At 40.9% G+C, this 14,258-nt stretch overlaps 2 protein-coding genes across 12 annotated transcripts in view; one reads left to right on the forward strand and one right to left on the reverse strand.

The window, feature by feature from the left end:
* Positions 1 to 2,616: 2,616 nt before the first annotated feature.
* On the reverse strand, positions 2,617 to 6,181 carry LOC122778615 (transmembrane O-methyltransferase homolog). 3 transcript variants are annotated; one of them, XM_044040668.1, is made up of 4 exons: positions 5,956 to 6,181; positions 5,270 to 5,550; positions 4,121 to 4,317; positions 2,617 to 4,043 (listed from the first exon to the last, which is right to left on the reverse strand). In XM_044040668.1, the coding sequence occupies exons 2-4, from the start codon at positions 5,535 to 5,537 to the stop codon at positions 3,717 to 3,719; spliced, it is 792 nt and encodes a 263-aa protein (XP_043896603.1). In that variant the 5' UTR covers positions 5,538 to 5,550; positions 5,956 to 6,181; the 3' UTR covers positions 2,617 to 3,716. The 3 variants fall into 3 exon arrangements, with proteins under 3 accessions (XP_043896603.1, XP_043896601.1, XP_043896602.1); XM_044040666.1 differs by having other exon boundaries at positions 5,270 to 5,561; XM_044040667.1 differs by lacking the exon at positions 5,956 to 6,181 and having other exon boundaries at positions 5,270 to 5,946.
* Positions 6,182 to 9,363: 3,182 nt separating this feature from the next.
* LOC122778314 (LIM and calponin homology domains-containing protein 1-like) overlaps positions 9,364 to 14,258 on the forward strand; it is a 75,200-nt gene continuing 70,305 nt past the window's right edge. For 2 of the 9 annotated variants that reach the window (XM_044040056.1, XM_044040057.1), the window contains exon 1: positions 9,364 to 9,810. In XM_044040056.1, coding sequence (XP_043895991.1) covers positions 9,658 to 9,810 — 153 coding nt within the window. In that variant the 5' untranslated portion in view covers positions 9,364 to 9,657. The remainder of the gene's footprint in view (positions 9,811 to 14,258) is intronic. The other 7 variants (XM_044040059.1, XM_044040058.1, XM_044040060.1 and 4 more) reach the window with 4 other exon arrangements.

Genomic DNA, 14,258 nt, shown 5'->3' on the forward strand with positions numbered 1-14,258 from the left:
AGTTCCATTTCATAAGCTGTTTTCTGCGAGGAATCCTCGAGAGATGAAACACCGAAGATGAATATACGACATTCTCTGCATATCTGTGACACTCACGGCCACTGAAGAAGTGTTTTGTCTCAGATGTGAATTTCTCCTGGTGAATAGCAGGGCCAGACGTTCCCAGCAGTGTACTGTGGGCTGTTTGGGTATGAAGGGCCTTTGTGCACAGAGCCCGGGGGCAGCAGAGCGTGGCTCTTTTAGGATTTGATTTATAATTGAAAGCTGTGTTTACATCCACCCTCCAGCCTCTGAAGCACAGAGTGCACTTCATACAGCCTGACATCGGAGGAACCCACAAACTCAACCCATTCCTTTTTTTTTCTTTTTTTTTTTTAGGGACAGTGGCCGGGGATTGGGTGGTCATAGAGCATGGTGTTTACATTTGGTTGTACATCATTGTGTACACTTGTGTGCGCTCTGAAAGGCGAGCAAAGGAAACGTTAAATCACCTCTGACAGCTGAGAAATTGACCACCTCTTGGCTCTAACGCTCGCTTTGTGTGAAGCCCGGAGACGATCTGAGCTGAGATGGTGGTGGAAGCTAATGAGTGATCGTTAGAGTCGGCCTGCTTTGTGTAATACACACACACACACACACTGGCCAATCATTCATTCATTCATCATGTCTTCGTACACTGCAGCTGAGCAAAGACAAATGCGGACAAATCTGTAAACACAGCGTGAAAATCAAAATGCTCGTGCAACAGAAATGTAAACTCCTACAAACTGTGATCCAGCGTTTTACAAACAAAAGAAACATTTTATTCACTTTCATTGATTTTTTTAGTGGTTTGTTCAACCTTCAGTGTTCCTGGTCGACAATGACCGCCACAGGAAGTCACATGATCTTAGATGGTACACTAACCCTCACAGAATGCTACAGGATTAACAGGTTCTCTACCTTAAGCCCCTCCCATTCTAAGAAGATGGAGACAGGCACGTGCATGGCTGAAGTGCTCCACCTAAACTGCATTTATTGTTGAACTCTCTTCTCGACTCTTTGGCCTTTTGTTAAGGTTGCTTTGAAGAGTAGGCAGCATAGTTGCCAGTATGGGAATCGTAACTTTTCCATGTACATGCAGCTCAGCCAGTAGGGGGTGCCCTCTGTCTCTCTCGCCCCCTCTCTCTTTGAACAGGTATACTGCACGTGCAGCCCAGATTTTGGAACCGCATGCAAAAACTGCGGTTGGGTGTGCGTGAACTGCTGAATAAAAAAAGAAAAAAAAAAAATTTAATTGATCAGTAACAGAAAGAAAGTATCAATATGATATAATATGATAATTACTCCAGCTGCAAACTAACTTCATTTAAACGCTACGTCTCTTTTGAAATGGAAGTTTCAGTTGAAACATTGACTGTTTATATTGTATTGGTATAAAAACAACAAACACAGAATCCAAAGCCTTGAGTCTTTGTTGTCAGAAAAAAAAAACTCCATGTAATGTGGATGGAGTTGGAACATCCACCTTAAATGCTGCTATTATCTGTGTGAAATGTCTCAGATTACTAATAAGAATATATATATATATATATATGTATATATATATACATATATATATATATATATATATATATATATATATATATATATATATATATATATATATATATATATATATATATATATATATATATATACATACATATTATTCATATCTTTGACGTTCATGCAGTATCTTCCTCTGTGTGGGAGTCACCATTATCTTAATTGGGACAGAGTTATATTGTGAAGCAGATTGTATAAGCAGTTGATTGAGTATGTCTCTGCACCTCCAGCTGCAGTTGTAGAGCACACTGTAACTCAGTGGCTGCTCTGCTTTCTCGTCATTACTTCATATTGAACTGAAATCCATGTAACCTTGTAGTCCTGGGGGTTTAGTGTAGCTTTGTCATACATATTGAACAACCCCAGTTTCCTGAAAACCAGTGTGTTTTCCGGTCAAAGTCTACATCTGCTGCTGCTGCTGCTGCAAATAGTGATCTGTGTATGACATAAAGTATTTATGCAGCTCGTCAAATTCTGCCAGCACCATTACCTGTTTGACTCTGTGGAGTCGTTGGTGGTGAACAGTAAAACTGGATGATTTTATGTTAGTGTGTACACGCTCCACACATGCAGCCTGACTCTCCCTCTCTCTCTCTCTCTCTCTCTCTCTCTCTGTAGCCGCAATGTATCCAACATTCGTCACGCTGTCCCGGAGGCTCCTGGAAATATTACATTTAATTAAACCCTTGTTATTGCACCAAATATTATTTATTCAAACGCGGCACTAAATTGTCTCTAAACCGTGTAAATGGCCTTCCAGCTGCTTTGAGACGCCTCTGCAGCGCCATTAGGGGCTAATTCTGAAAACTCCACCTGAGTTCCACCCCAAAGACTCCACAGATTCTCCCTCATTTAAGACGCTTGCTGCTGGAACACTGAACCTCAGACATCACAGCCACTTAGAGTGAGATTGCTGATGTTAGTAAAAAGGTTGGGATGGGGAAAAAAGAGAAAGAGAGAGAGAGATCAACTGGGAGCAATATCCACAATAGGGCTTTATTTATTTAATTAATTATAAACATTGGCACTATAGGTGTGTGGAAGTGACTAATGCAGCATGCACAGGGGGAGTGGAGTGTGTGTCAGGGGTAAACAGCTGTGGATCATCCACCTCATCATCAACAGATCAGGAGCTATGACATCAAATCCAAAGGCTGACATTTCTGAGCGTGGTGAGGTGAGAGCTCTTAAAAAAGGGGGCATTGCCCTTTAAAGACACATGAGACCGATCCAGTGAAAATGCTTCAGTTTGTATTCCTTTAAAAAAGCAGAGCATGCCATCTAGTGGCTACTCTGCAGTGTTACATCTGTTACAGTTTGTTGCCAAGCGACCTTTTCAATCTAAGTTTGTTTGTGACGTCATAAACGTGCATGCAGAGTAAACCTGAATTGTTTTGGGGGGATTTTAAATAACAAGAATGTTATTTTTGGTTGTAGTAATTATTCATATAACATAAATACACGTGAGGGGTGAAGGTTAGGAGTTCTTGTTTCCTTTTATGGCGCGCGGCAACCTCAGCGGTCGGAAACAAAGCTGTAACACGACGTAGCCACGCTTAAGCAAGCCATGTTTCAGATTATGTTATTTACATGAGTTGCTAATTGATCATTCCTTTCATATTCCTGTTTAAATATCACAGAGTAATTATTGTCCGAGTGTGACTCACAGCTTCATTACGTCCACTACTGTGAAAACTCCAGTAGGATTTTAATCTGATTAAGGTGAATATAGTCTACATCCGTCAATCACAGAGACTGTGTCAGAATCTTGTGTCGTGTGAGATGTTAGATTTCTTGAAAATGTTTGGTTTATCAATTCAGAATATGAAATATTACAGAAATTGAAGAGTTACATGTTATGTTCTGCTCAAATTTGGCCTAGTCATGATTTAGTTTGTAAAATAGGTCATTTTTATAAAGTGGCTCCATTTATAAAAAGCTCTGGATTTATTGCTCTACATTGTGTGATTGAAATCAGAAAACTCCATAATCTTAATCTGATTACTACTTATTTAAGAATCAGTTGTTTCACTGGTATCAATAACTTCCAATGGTTGCCGTAGACAAAGACAAAAAAACATTTTTATTTATTTGCCAGTTTGTATAAAGTGTTTTAAAATCCACAGACTTTATAATCCTGCCTTGTCCTTCTGGTAAAAGATTTCCACGACGCACGGACGCTCCATCTTCACGCAGAAGCAGTCCGGTCTCACTCTGACATGATCCAGGATTTCCCTGAGATCCTCGGCTCTTTGTCTCCTGTTGATCAGCAGGACGGAGCAGCCGGAGGAGCAGAGCAGCTCCTCTTCCTCCAGAGCCAGCAGGTCTGGGAGAAACTGCTGTGCATCGTGGTCCATGAGCACCAGGCTGAAGCCATCACTGCTCTTCTGAGCGGGTTCCAGGACTGAGTGCAGTGTGGGGATGACCTCAGCTGAGCTGGACGTCAACACCTGGAACTGAAGAGGTCGAAATGTCACAGTTTAGACTTTGACTTCCTGTACGCGTTGTTGTTGTTGTTTCCTCACTCTCGTACCTGAGCGTGTTTGAAACCTGCCACCAGGATGATCTCCTCTCCCAAATCTGCTGTGAGAGGGTCCAGCTCCACTGTGACCAGTCTGCCAGCAGGGGGCAGCAGACGCAGCACGCGGACTGAGCTGTAGCCACAGTGCGTCCCCAGCTCCAACACTCGGGACGGACGGACACGCTTTACCACGTCATCCAACACCTCACCTGAGGGTGAGGGAGACAGAATGATGCTGAGGTGAGACCGATGTTGAATAAATGATGAATATTGACACTTACATTACATTAGATTACATTAGTATTAGTATATATAGGCATATTCTATTATTACTGTGTTTACTTCATTCATTATTCTAGGTTGTCATATTATGTCTGTGCACTCCACTACTATATTAGATTTATATCATTGTCTCATTTGTTTTGTAATTATTATTTATGACTAATACCAACAACTGATTAGATAGATTTAATAAGATGAGAATATTATAACTTAATCAATAACACATTATTAATATAAGGTGAATTTTATGAACTACCTGTAGACAAAAGATAGTATTTATAAAATAATGCACTTTTATTGTCACTTTTATTAATATTAGTGATATAATTCATGAAAGTGAAGAATAATGGAGATAAAGTAAGACATAAGAAACATTTTCAGTGCCTGTTGTTAAAGCAACCTTCGTAAACTGAAGGACAATCGTAGGGATTTGTGACTCTGGCTCACGTTTGCTGCTTTTAAAACTGACATGAAACATTTCTGATTTCAAATTAAAGGAACAAAGGCATCGTCTGTGTTAAGGAGTTCATACAAACAGTGGCTACAAAAGGAAAAGAGCGCCACACGCAGGACGTCTCATCAACAGCACATTCAGCTTTTTTAGCTCATGCAGCTTCAGCATTGTGTCACTCTGGCTTTGGAAATAAAACAACAAACAACAACAAACAACAACAAACAACAATCCACTGTAGTTTCCACTTGATCTGGAGCTAAATTGTGCCCTTAAATTTGACACTAGAGCAACTAAGGTGGTCATTTTATCTGTTTTTAAATGAATTAATTCCACCTAACAACTTAATAACAACTTAAATCAACTGTTAATTGTTACAATCAATACTAAGACAGTTCCATGTGATGTAATCTGAGTGTGTTCCTCACCAGTCTCTGGACCAATGGCTGCAGAGGCGTGAGTGTCAGCATAGAGGTCAAAGGTCTCCAGGACGCTGTGGACGTTGCCGTGTGTGCAGCTGGAGAAGACAAAGGCGTGTGTCCTCCTCGCGCACACGCCGCCTCGCACCAACCTCAGCAGCCAGGCCACAGCTCGGTGACACAGCGTGGAAACTTTGTCGCCGTAGCGACTGGACACGGCGACGATGGCGGGAAGCAGCGGCGCCGAAACGGCAAGCAGCCACATTTCAACGGTCATTGTGAAAAAAAATCTGTGAGAAATCTCGACATAGAAATCAGAGAATAAAAAAAAGTCAGATCAAAGGATGATTTCAGTTCATTTACACACAGATTATCCTTTTATCTTTAAGCTTTTCAGTGTATTTTTGCATTTCTTAACCAATTGTTTCAGCACGGAAATGGAAAAATAACCTTTATTTTCTATAAACTCTGAAAACTGACCGTTGACAAATGACATGATAGATTTGTGCAGTATTTTACTAAGTCTTTGCTTAAGTCATGTATGCTGTAATGAGTGAATATTATGATGTGTACAATGATTTCTGACCTGAACAATCTAAAAACTTGCAATAGATTTTGACATGTTGGTCATTTCCATCTTATTTACTAGACAATAATGTTTAAATAAACACACACAGGTGTTGGTATAGACTTACCCAGCTGTCCTCCTGCAGGTTCAGAGTGTGTGTGTGTGTGTGTGTGTGTGTGTGTGTGTGTGTGTGCGCTGTCAAACACAGGTGGGACTGTCACTCCTGTGATTCAAGCACAGGTCAAACATATGAAGTCAGCTGTCAGACTCCTCAAACAATGAACATGGTTTTCCTGCTTGAAGGAGAAAAGGAAAACTCACAGCAGTAACCAGGAAATACAGACACCTGCGTCACAAAGCTCCTCCTCCTCCTCCTCCTGCTGCTGCTGTTTCTCAGTGCTGCTGCATTTTTCCACAAGAGGGCAGTAAAGATGTAAAAATATCACTTAACTTACAGTAAGTGTTGGATGAACTCTGCCAAACAGTCCTCGTGCTGATATTTTGTAAGGGACCCCCTGAGGTGGTCGACTATCAGGGTAAAGTTGTTGTTTCCTTTTATAAACAGTCTGGATTTAGGTGGAATATGTATTAAAAACAGTCTTATGACCATAATTATAATCAGGCCGCCTGGATTTATTTTGATTTTGTGGCTGTAGAATTGACAAGAAAAACTTGAGTTTTCAAGTTTATTACAAAATAGGAACTCTAAAATTACATAAACAAACAATTTCACATTTGCAATTTGAACTTTGACCTATTTTACCCATTTTACAAAAAAAGTGTCAGTCCTGGACTTTTATTTTTGAGTTTCTGGGTGTTTTTGGAGTTCATATCCAAGTGTTTTTCAGTCCTGCAGGGGAAGGAAGTCTGGACTGAAACATGTCACATTAAGATAATAACATAATAAAGGATATACAGTGAGCCCACAGTGATCAGTGGAATTAATTACCCTGAGCAAAAGAAAAAAAATAATAAAACATTTGCAATTCTGATTACTTATTATTATTATTATTATTATTATTATTATTATTATTATTATTATTATTAATAATAATAATAATAATAATAATAATAATAATATTGTTATTTTTATCATCATCTTTATTTTTGCGTTCAGCTGAGTTTTAAGTATTAGTTTCTGACAAAACAAACAAACATCTCTTCCCCGTTGCAAAAATGCAGATTCTACAGAGACTCAGGTAACATGAAGCATGAGCTCCTCATCCATCACGTGCCTTCCACTTCCACTTCCGCCCCTCCTGTCACGTGCACCTGCTCCGGGCCAATAGGGTTCTAGCATCCTAAAACACGCGCCATTTTTATATTTAAATGTCTGCGACTCAAAGCCAATGGTTTGGTCTCAGAATCTCCAAAACATCCGGAATAATCTCGATCATCATCATCTTTATCATGATGATGATGATGATGATGATGATGATGATGATGAAGATGTTTTACCATCAGAGCAGAAACAGGTGAGTCTTTCTCACACACACACACACACACACACACGCGCGTTTACAGGTGAGTCAAACCGAGTGAAGCGGTTTGTGATCACAGATCGTATTTGTTTGTTTGTTTGTTTGTTTGTTTGCTTGTTTGTTGAGATGTTTGATCACGTGGAGAAAGAACTGAAGTCAAAAAAGCATCTGCCATGACACAACTTTATGATTTTTAGGTGATTTCACTGTTTAAAACACAGGAAGTGAAAGTATAAGCGGACAGAGATCGTTCTGTTTCGGTGCGATGGTTCACTCTGAGCGGATCTGAGACGATTTTAAAATGAATGTGTGTGTTTTCATGAATAATACAAAGTTTTTGTGTGTGAATTATTGTGTGTTTTTGGTGAACATCACTTGTCCTTAATGTCACTATTAATATAATAACTTCCATTGGGATTAAAGTAGTTAATCCGTGTGACATAAAGCAGAATGTTTGTGGTTCTTTTTTGTGGCGCAGACCTGGAATCATGATAATAATCTCGGGGACAACATTTGAAGGTGGAAATCTAACATTTTGTTGTTTAAAATCAAGTTGCAATTTACATACAGGATTGAAAGTTTGAGTCAGAATAGTTTGCCATCTTTTAAAAGTGGGTCAATATAGAACCTTTTTTTTTTTTTAATCTCTGGATTAAATGCTAGATGCCCTTTTTGTCTTCTTTGAAGTGCAGGTTTCCCGCTGTAACCATATACACGAACATTTGCCCCAGAAACCTTTTTTATTGCATTAATAATAAAGTGTATATGTCATGATCAGTGAACGTGGCTGTGAGATCGTCAGCCCTCGTTCGCTGCAGCTCTGTGTATTTTTGGCCACTGAAGCGGATCCTGCTGCGGTGTGTGTGTGTGTGTGTGTGCGCACACAGTTTAAGTCCTGTTAGTCCGGCTGCGTCAAGCTCACAGAGACCTGCTGCTTTAAAACCGGAAGCGGAGAGGTTATTGCAACCAAAATAAAAGCCTGTATGAATAAAGTAGTAATAATAACCTTTTGTAGTGTTCCACCTTATTTTTTATCTTTCTGAGCCACATGTAAAACATTCCATAGCCTCATGTTATATAAAAAACAGAAATAATAGACACTTTATCCTGTAAAGAAGACACTGATCAGTTAAAGTTTGAATAAATGGGCCGTTTGCATGATGAATATAAGATAAACTTCATTTATTAGTGCAAATGGATTTCATTTTGTAATTGCTCATTAAAAAATCACATGACAATGTTTGAACCTTCATGTTCACGCCAAAGCAACCTGCAAAGACTGATCCCACGAGTTCATGTGTTCTTCTTTTGTTTTTATTATTCAAGCCTAAATATTGTTTTTCTTCAGCGCAATTAGAGATAAAACACTGGGTTATTTTGTTTGTAAAAACACAGAAACAGAAACAAGTTCTTCCTCAAACCGTAGTGTGTCAGTGAACCTGAGGCAGAGCCTGCTGTACATTTCCATTCTTTTATTTTGTCATTTTTGTATTTTACATGGGTTGTTAAAAACATCAACCATCAAACATCTCCCTAAAGCTGTGCTGAAATAAGATGATATTTATTGAATATCTATACCATACATATAGATTTCCAAATTTTTCTTTTTAACTTCCATGTCCTGTTTGCTGAACATTCAATTGTCACACACACACAAAAAGACATTTCCTCATATCTGTGGATCCATTAGAGCTGATTTAATCTGTCGAGTCATCGTTTGGTCCATGAAATGTCAGACAACGTTAAAAAAAGTGTTTGTCAGTGTTTTATCAGTGTTTGTCTTGTTTTTGTCCACAATCCAAAATGATTCAGTTTTGAATGATTTCTTTGTTTATTGAAGAAAATCTTCACATTTAAGAAGCTGAAACAATCATAAATCTTGTTTTAATCATGAAAGAAGCGACTAATTGTCTCAGCTCTCGCTCAGCTCCATCTATGGTGCACAGTCCTCTTGTGGACTGCAGATGGTTTATTTATTGGCCGGGTAACTTCTTCTCTTTCTGCCAACAAAGCCCTCATAAATGTTTCATACTGGACTTTTATTTTGTAGGCTCCGACCGGAACCTGCCGAGGAGCCTCCGGCTGACTTGACGCTGCTCGTGTGTTGCCCACAGACTCCAGGCAGGAGCGACACTGTGAGAGCAGCAGCAGCAACTGGTCCACGCAGCCCGCCGGTGTCTCCACTGCTGCTGCCTCCGCTTCAACACCTTCAGCCCCGGCGGAGAAGAACCGACACAACTGCCGCAGTCCACGGCTGTTTGCCGCAGGTGGAGTCGACGCGTCACTGCGCTGCTTTTACGCACAATCCGAGGCTTTTTTGAGACTTGACAAGCTGAGCTTCTTCGCCAATGGCAAGTCCGGTGGCAGACATAGGACAGTCTCATCATCATCATCATCAGCAGCAGCAGCATCAGCATCCTCCTCCTCCTCATCATCAGCAGCAGCCTGGCACTGTGTCGGCCGCAGACTCCGCGTTCCAGGAGGCGCAGAAATGGATCGAGGTGAGTCACAGTCACAGAGGAAGAGCTGGTCTCAACTCTGCAGCACTTTGGCTTCCCTCTCTGCGCAGGTGTTGTGTTGTCCGTGCGTGGCCTTAGTTACTGCTCTGCCTCTGCAACATGTTTACCTGCAGCGCTGTCACCTGTGAACACCGACAGACAGACAGACAGACAGACAGACAGGTGACTGTTTTAATATTTTCATCTGTCACAGTATAATCTTCCTTGAAAAACTATAGACCTGGTCAAACTGAGCATCAGAATGAGAAGAGAATAGTGTTTTAAGTGACTTTGAACAAACATGTCATGGTTGTTGTCCAGAAAGTGCTCATCTACTGGGATTTCAGTCGGGTTTCTGCAGAAGAGAAAATGTCAGCAGCAGTGAGCGGCTGCAGTTTTCTGGGAGAAAGAAATGCCTCATAGATGCCAGAGGTCAGAGGTCAGAGGAGAACGAGCAGATAGTTGTACAAGTTCTTTAAGTGACTGTTGTCTTTCTAAGGCATGACACGTCAAGTAAACAGCCAGCAGCTTCAGCAGCAGCAGCAGCAGCAGCAGCAGCAGCAGCAGCAGCAAACCACACCGCGTGCCGCTCCTGACACTTAATTCCATGTCATGAGTATCCAATAGAGTGGCTGTTGAGTTCCTCTTGAATGCTGCAGCAGGCGTTCACTTGTTTTGTGGTGGGGGGGGCTATTGTACAGTAGCTGTGGCTGAAAGCGGTGAATGTGGATCATGTGGGCTGGATTTTTGCCTCATTGTGAGCCGCGGCTGAACAATAATCACAACACAAGTGAGGGTTTTGTTCTGGGAGAATTTCAGTCACGACAACCGTCTGACCTCGCTGCGCCTTCACTCTGTCGCCCTGCAGTGTGACACTCGACAGCAGGATGTGGATTTGTCTGTTGTTGTCTTTGAATGCATCAAACGGTAACATCACTTGACCTGTTGCTTCACCGAGAAGAGAATAAAAACATTTTATACAGATGTCATACTGAAACTGTATCGATTTAACACAAGTATTCATAAGAGCGGTGTTATGTTGTATTTAACCTCTGACCTTAAGTTGGCAGCAGGCCTCGCTCAGGCCAATCAATGCTCTGCGTATATTATTTACACCAGTGTTTCTCCACGGAGGATCTTTGTTTTAAAGATGGAAACGACTGCGACTAATGTAAAATCTACACTAATAACATTTTGGATTGTTTGGTAAATGGATTACAACATATTTCTATGCACGTAAAAGTTTGACTGGGGACAAATAAACATCTCTCATGACCCATTAGTGGGTCGTGACCCAGTATGCTTGCGTCCTCTTGAGTAAAGCATCTCCACACTGTAGATCACATTATCATATTTGAACGCTTGTCTCTTATTTCCAGCCCTATTATACGCGGCTTTAGCTTTCATGCTATATAAACTGGAGTTTCTGTATACGTTGGCGATCACAGAACTCCTTTGTGGCGTCCAGACTCCTCAGAGGTCTGTGTCACATCTTTAAAAAGCCACTACTGACCTAGAATCTGGGAGGCAGCTCAGGGCTGAGAGCGCTGAATAGAGAGGAAACTGATAACTCCCCCGTGTCGTCGATCCTCCCCTGTCTCCCTTTTTGTTCCCGTGGGGAGTGATTTCATTTCCCACACGCACCTGGCCATGGTCCTTCTGTCGCTGCAGGCAACCAGAGACCGGTTCCTGGTTCCACAATAAAAGCCTCAGTCAGCGATGTGATGGCCACTCTTTGACTGCTTAGATTCAAGTGTTGTATAAGGTGTCAGTACTCGAGGCTGGAGGTTACAACAACAGGCTCTCTGTTTACGCTGTGTTGTCGGTGACTAATCACACGTGTGTGTGTGTTCGTGTGTTGTCTGTCAGTTTTATGAGCTGTTGCACTGTTGCCTTATCTTAAAGTTCCCAATAGTGAAATATATATGTGTATATGTATATATATATGTATATATATATATATGTATATATATATATATATATATATATATATATATATATATATTTATTATGTATGTGTATATATATGTATGTGTATATATATATGTTATGTGTATGTATGTGTGTATATATGTGTGTGTGTGTGTGTCAAACATGCCACACAGACATCTCTCCTGACTATCGTTCTGTATGTTTTGTTTGTTTGTGTTTACCCACAATGCCCTGCGTTGTAGTCCTTTCTTCCTGCATTTAGACGTTGGTGAGCTGTACTAGTATACAGCATTAAGATATAAGTGTATCTTAGCGTAGAGTTGGGAATTATGCTGGAGCTCATGTTGGGTTCACCTGGTTCTTGTGTTCTCACTCGTGTGGTAGAAGCAGATAAATACGTCAGTCACTCAGTGGAAGAGCGAGTCGTCTTTCAACTGTTAATTTCCCCAGGGGAACCTCCCAAAGGGATCAATAAAGTCGTCTGTCTGTCAACTTTAAGGTTGTCAGTTTGATTCCCGGCTCTGTTGGTCTACATGCCGACGTGTCCCTGGACAAGACACGTGGCTCTGTGTTGTTCCTGACGGTGGTGAGGACACACAGTGATCATCAACACTAGAAATGCAGGATATAGAGAGTGAATGCAGATGAAAACCTGTTTAAATTTGGTCATTTGGAATGGGGGGGGTTTACTTTTAATTTTATTTATTAATTTATTTTTATTTTACTTTTAATTACAAAGAAGTCTTTTAAAATGTGTCACTGTTGCACTCTTTACTTCCTCCCACCGTGGACTCAGTGATGCTGCAGCTCTTTACAGAGAGTTTGACCTCTGACCTCCTTTTTGATGATGATGATGATGATGATGATGGAAAAGCCACGGTTGGTGAGCTTTGATAGATTTGCGTCACGTAGCCATGGGGTGTCTGCGAGGATTGAAACCCCGCCTGACTGGGCCTTGTTCTCAGGACACACCTTCTCACTGGTGTTTGACAAATATTTTTGCTGCCGGCAAATTTAAAAACCACAGATTAACGGCGGGACAAAAACAATGTCAGAGTCGTAGTAATTCATCAGTCGTCTTGTTAGGACTGCTGATCTTTGTGTGTGTGTGTGTGTGTGTGTAGAAAAATATCCAACTGATGAATAAACGTGGGATAAGATCATCAGATATTTCTATTCCCCCGTTTAGCCCTAGAACTTGTGCTTGTACATGTAAACATGCAGAGGTTAATTGGACCGATCTAAATTGTCTGTGTGAGTGAGTGGTTGTTGGTCGTGCGATGGAAGGGTTGACCTGTCCGGGGTTTGCTCACCAGCAGCCCTGTGACTCTCATGTGGAAGATAAAGCGATGGACGGACGTACAGACATTTTAACTGTGTTTAAGACGTCCAGAAATGCACGGGTATTTAGAAGCAGCAACTTGGCCGAGGAGAAGGGAAGTGGGCATGTAATTGGAGGGTTGCCGGTTAGAGTTCCCCACCAGGTCATGGGGATGAACAAGATACCTATTGCTCACTGGGACCTCGTCCAGTGGACTCCTAGTGCCGATCCCGAGCCTGGACTTAAAAATAAAGGGGAAGGTTTCCATGAGGAAGTAAAAATCTCAAATCAAATCTGTGCATCGTCCTCTGAAGTGACCCACACAGAGGGAGAAGCTAGAACCTCAGTAAACTCATCACTCTTCAGCGTTTTTGCTCGATCAAAGACTAAAACAGTGATTTTATTACAGCGTCTCCCTGATGACTGACTGACGACTGAGTATTTGTTGTTGAAATAAACGCAATTTAAAAAAAAATAAAATAAATATGGCACGTCTAACCAGCTGAAACAAAAACACAGCAATTATCTGTGATTGCACAAACGTACGTGTCGTCACGTTCAGCAGTTTGGTGTCATTTCCATTTGCACGGCAGGAATTTAAACTGTTCAATCTCTAAACTCTTTGTTGTTTTTCCTCAGTAGTTGTCGCAACTTGTTTCTCCTCTGCTCGTTATGTATTGTCTGCATATCTGTCTATTATTTCTGTTCCTGAAACCCCTCCACCCCCCCAGCTGCCTCCTTCTATCCATGTCATGGCACGTTTTTTTTTTTTATGCCGCTCGCAATTATACAAACATTCTTTGTCGCAGTCCTGAAAGGAGAAGTGATATCATCTGCACGGATCATCCCACTCGTATCAAGGCTGACAAATCACACACAGATCCATGCTATTAGATTGTGTCTGGATTATTATTATTGTGACTACAAAGTGATTCACAAGTATTTCCTAGTGTGTGTATAATTCTGTCCAGTATGTAAAGCCACAGTGACTTAACATAAGAAAATACATCACATTTAAAACCTAATGACTGCAGAGGTCAGTTTTAAAAAAGGAGAAATGCAACTAACGATTATTTTGATCATTAAAATAACACGGATTAATATTTTTTCGATTAATAATCAGGGAAATTAACAACTTGGGTCGTACATTTTTCTCTCCACTACAAGGCGGGGTGTTGGTTCTCCTCTTCTTCTTCTT

This window comes from Solea senegalensis, linkage group LG12, assembly GCF_019176455.1.
Source record: "Solea senegalensis isolate Sse05_10M linkage group LG12, IFAPA_SoseM_1, whole genome shotgun sequence".
Classification (NCBI taxonomy): Eukaryota; Metazoa; Chordata; class Actinopteri; order Pleuronectiformes; family Soleidae; genus Solea; species Solea senegalensis.